General features: G+C 34.6%; 1 protein-coding gene across 1 annotated transcript; it reads left to right on the forward strand.

The window, feature by feature from the left end:
* On the forward strand, positions 716-2,973 carry LOC18784317 (probable polygalacturonase At2g43860). The gene is made up of 2 exons (XM_020559282.1): positions 716-802; positions 2,743-2,973. The coding sequence occupies exons 1-2, from the start codon at positions 716-718 to the stop codon at positions 2,971-2,973; spliced, it is 318 nt and encodes a 105-aa protein (XP_020414871.1).

Genomic DNA, 3,885 nt, shown 5'->3' on the forward strand with positions numbered 1-3,885 from the left:
TCCAAATATTAGAATACGGATACGGCAATTAAAATAATAGATATTTAAAAAAATAAAATAAAAATAGCAAAAATAAATATTGCAACCATCATGTTATAATCATCCATCATAAGTTTAAAACATAAAATTTAACACAAAATACAAGTCTTCATAAATGCACAACTTATTTCTAAAGTTTTTGAGTTTCCTTTGAGTAGGATATTTAGAATTCCTTGTTTTTAAGAAAAATAAAAGTTTTTGAATTCCCTACTTGAATAGGATACCCAACGCCACTTTATTTTGCACACATTTTATTTATTTAATAACTCAATGAATTTCTGAATTCTTAATCGATAAATTGGGGTTTTGAAGTCAAAAAAATTTACGGACTATAAATAGTGTTGAAATTGAGGATGTTACCTGGTAAAGACTCAAGATCGGATACAGTGTAGGTACTATGTCGTTCAAATTCAGAACATTCTCTTGCATGCTGACCAGTCAACCATGCTTATTAATACTCATGCTAAATTATAAGCATTATTCACTCATTGAGATGGAACCTTAATTCGTGGTTAATTTAATTTCAATACAAACATAATATACATAGAACTTCATTAAAGCTACTGACTTGTTAAAAAAGGGGGAACCATATGCACGCTAATTACTAGAGATAAATGAAAATTCATTAATCAAAAAACATTGATGAAAATAAATGTGAATTCATGAATAAAAAAACATGGCTTATATTCGTTCCATTAACCAAACAACTTTTAATGTGCTTGACTATGGTGCTGTTGGAGATGGCCAAACTGATGATTCTAAAGTAAATGTGTCACATTTTTTGGCGAATATGTGAGTGTGGGTGTGCGCGCACACATACTTTTTCTTCTTCTTAATTTTATATGATCATCAATGTAACTGGAGAAATCAACGGGAATGGTTCACCTTGGTGGCGCAATGCTACCCATATTATAAATATAATGTAAATATGAGGACTTCCTAGGAGGTCTCAAAATTAATTATGGATAATTGTTTGCAGGCTCTACACTTCTCCAAATGTGACAACTTTTTTATTAAATCCATACATCTTGGTACACATATCAAGAGTCTTTTTTGTTGAATAAATGATAGTTCACAATGAGTCGTATATGAATAAATTAATGACAGACTGACACATCATTTGGTTAACAAAACTTGGTGAATTTTTTTAGTGCATATATTTGAATCAATTAATAACAAACAAGTCGCGATTACTAATCCAGTTCCAAAAATAAAAAACAAATTAACAAAGCAAGGCCAAAACAGAACATGCCCACCCTATGCAATCCAATTCAACTCAAAATACATCCAAAGTATATGAGTAAAACTTCCATGCAATATGTTTCATACTCTTGTAATGTAAGAGATATAGAAAAAGAGATAAAGAAAAAGGTGTATGAAATGAGAATATATAGGCAAGTTTTTCTCCCAAAATATTTTATATCCTCAGATATTTTTGCAAACAAAACCATGCTGATACATAGGGAGGGACTAAAGCCTCAACTCAAGGTACCAATTCAAAATTTCAGCTTTGGTTAATATCCGGAGCATGATATGTATAATAACTGAAACTCTCGATCAAAATTAAAAAAAAAAAAAAAAAATTACTGAAACTCAAAACATGGAGGAATAGTTGAGGGGAAAAACATACTGCAGCAAATTATCACAAGTCCACGGCTAGAAAATATAAATAAAAGTTTACTCCTCCATGGAGTCGCTGCTGCTAGTTTCCTCCGCCATGGAGTCGCTGCTGCTGCTCTGCTGATCATGTTGTGGTAGTGTAGGAACTGGTGTCGGCCACCATGGCAGCACAATTGGGAAGGGGGGAATATTTATGCAGCCTCTTTTCAACCATCTTTTTCGATCCAACCTTTTCAACCATCTTGTCCAGCGGATAATCCATGAGTTTACTCAAACAGAATTTGCCATCTTCTTCTTCTTTCAAATCCAAAATAACCAGATTTGTCTCATCCATGCCACAGCCGCATGCAACCTCCATAAGCACCAAAGTACTGATACTGAAGGTAGCATAAAGACTCATCAAGTTCAATGAAACTACATTTACCATTAATATCACTAAACGGATCGAACCCAATTACTATAAGGCGATCATTTTGATCGAAATCCAAATCCGAATCCGAATCCAACCAACACAACTTTCCATTGTAAGCAAAGCTAAAAGGTTTGAATTCATAATAAGAAAAAATTTCGTCTGGGAATTCTACAAATCCTTCTCTCCATTCGCCTGTTTCGGAACAGAAAATCTCCAACTCCCATCCGTAGGAATATTCTATATTTGGAGGAAGAATTCGCACAACCCTGTACCTAGTGTGGGAGGCTTAGGCGTAAATGGAGCTTATGAGACAACAGAAGAGATTCATGTGAGAAATTGTACTTTCAATGGTACACAGAATGGAACTAGAATAATAATATCGTTTTGATATGATAAAAATGCACTACATATATATATATATATCCCACCAAATATGGTTAAACTTAAAAAGAAAATAATATTCATTCAATTTTTTTTCAAGGCGGTTCTGGATATGCCAAGAAGATATCGTTTGAGCAAATCAAATTAGTAGCATCTAGAAACCTAATTGTCATTGACCAACATTATTGTAATGGTAGACATGACTGCAAAAATTCAGTAAGTACCATTTCATGACTGCAAAAATTCAGTAATCAAATAAGTTCGTTGTGATTTGTTTTGAAAAATGGCAGATTTCGGGTGTAGGTGTGAGTGATGTGAAATACATTGATTTTCAAGCGACTTCAGCAAGTGAAGAAGCCATTAAATTTGATTGCTCCAAGATTCTAGGTTGTGTCAACATTGTGATGAACCAAATTAATATCGCTTTGCAAGTTGCTGGAAAGGAGATTCATGCCTCTTGCAACAATGTAAATGGAACTTCCAGTGCAACTATTCCTGTTGTCCCTCATCAGTGTGCATAAGAATGGTTCGGTGAGAGTATACCAATAAAGAAATGGTTAAGAGAGATAACGAAAAAAGTTATGATTTCTATCCACTTCCATATGCAATAAGACTAATGGAACCAACTATTTTCACTGAATTTATTCACCAAACGATGTGTCTGCACACACGTGAAAGTTTTCTTAAAAATAAATGATGTTCACAATGGACCCATATTTGAATAAATTACAGATAGACTGACACATCATTTGTAAAAATTCAAAATTTCAGCTTTGGTTAATAACCAGTGCATGATAGAATAACTGAAACTCACGACATGAAAGAATAGTTGAAAGGAAAAACATAATAAAAATAAGGAAAATAAAATATCACAAATAATTCAGCTGCTAGTTCCTACGCCGTGGGGTAGCTGCTGCTCCGCTTGTTGTGGGAGCCTAGGAACTGGTGTCGGCCACCATGGCAGCACAATTGGGAAGTTGAGGCAGTATGAATCACATTTATGTGGTCTCTTTTCAGCCATCTGGTCTGACCACTTTCCAGTACGAATGTTGTATATGACAATATCTCCATCCAAAAATAGATAGAAAACATCCTCGACCTCATCCTCATCCTCATTGTTTGGATGGAAATGTAGCAGCTTAACACACGATGCATCCGGATACATATTCTGATATAAACCATACGTTTACTCAAACACAATTTGCCATTTTCTTCTTCTTTCAAATCCAAAACAATCAGACTTCTCTCTTCAACGCCACGCATCCGCATGCAACCTCCGCAAGCACAAAAGTAGCCAGAGTCGCATAAAGGCTCATCAACTGCAATGTAACTACAATTACCTTCAACACCATCATCATCACTAAACGGATCCAACCCAATTACTCTAAGGCGATCATTATAGAACTCCACATCCAACCAATACAACTTTCCAC

Source organism: Prunus persica, chromosome G3 (genome assembly GCF_000346465.2).
Source record: "Prunus persica cultivar Lovell chromosome G3, Prunus_persica_NCBIv2, whole genome shotgun sequence".
In the NCBI taxonomy this organism is placed as follows: Eukaryota; Viridiplantae; Streptophyta; class Magnoliopsida; order Rosales; family Rosaceae; genus Prunus; species Prunus persica.

What these genes read in the sequence shown, in the direction of transcription:
- LOC18784317 (XM_020559282.1), top strand. Translation starts at nt 716, where the DNA reads ATGGCTTATATTCGTTCCATTAACCAAACAACTTTTAATGTGCTTGAC. An exon ending in GCCAAACTGATGATTCTAAA is followed by an intron (nt 803 to 2,742) that starts GTAAATGTGTCA and finishes GAAAAATGGCAG; the next exon opens with ATTTCGGGTGTAGGTGTGAG.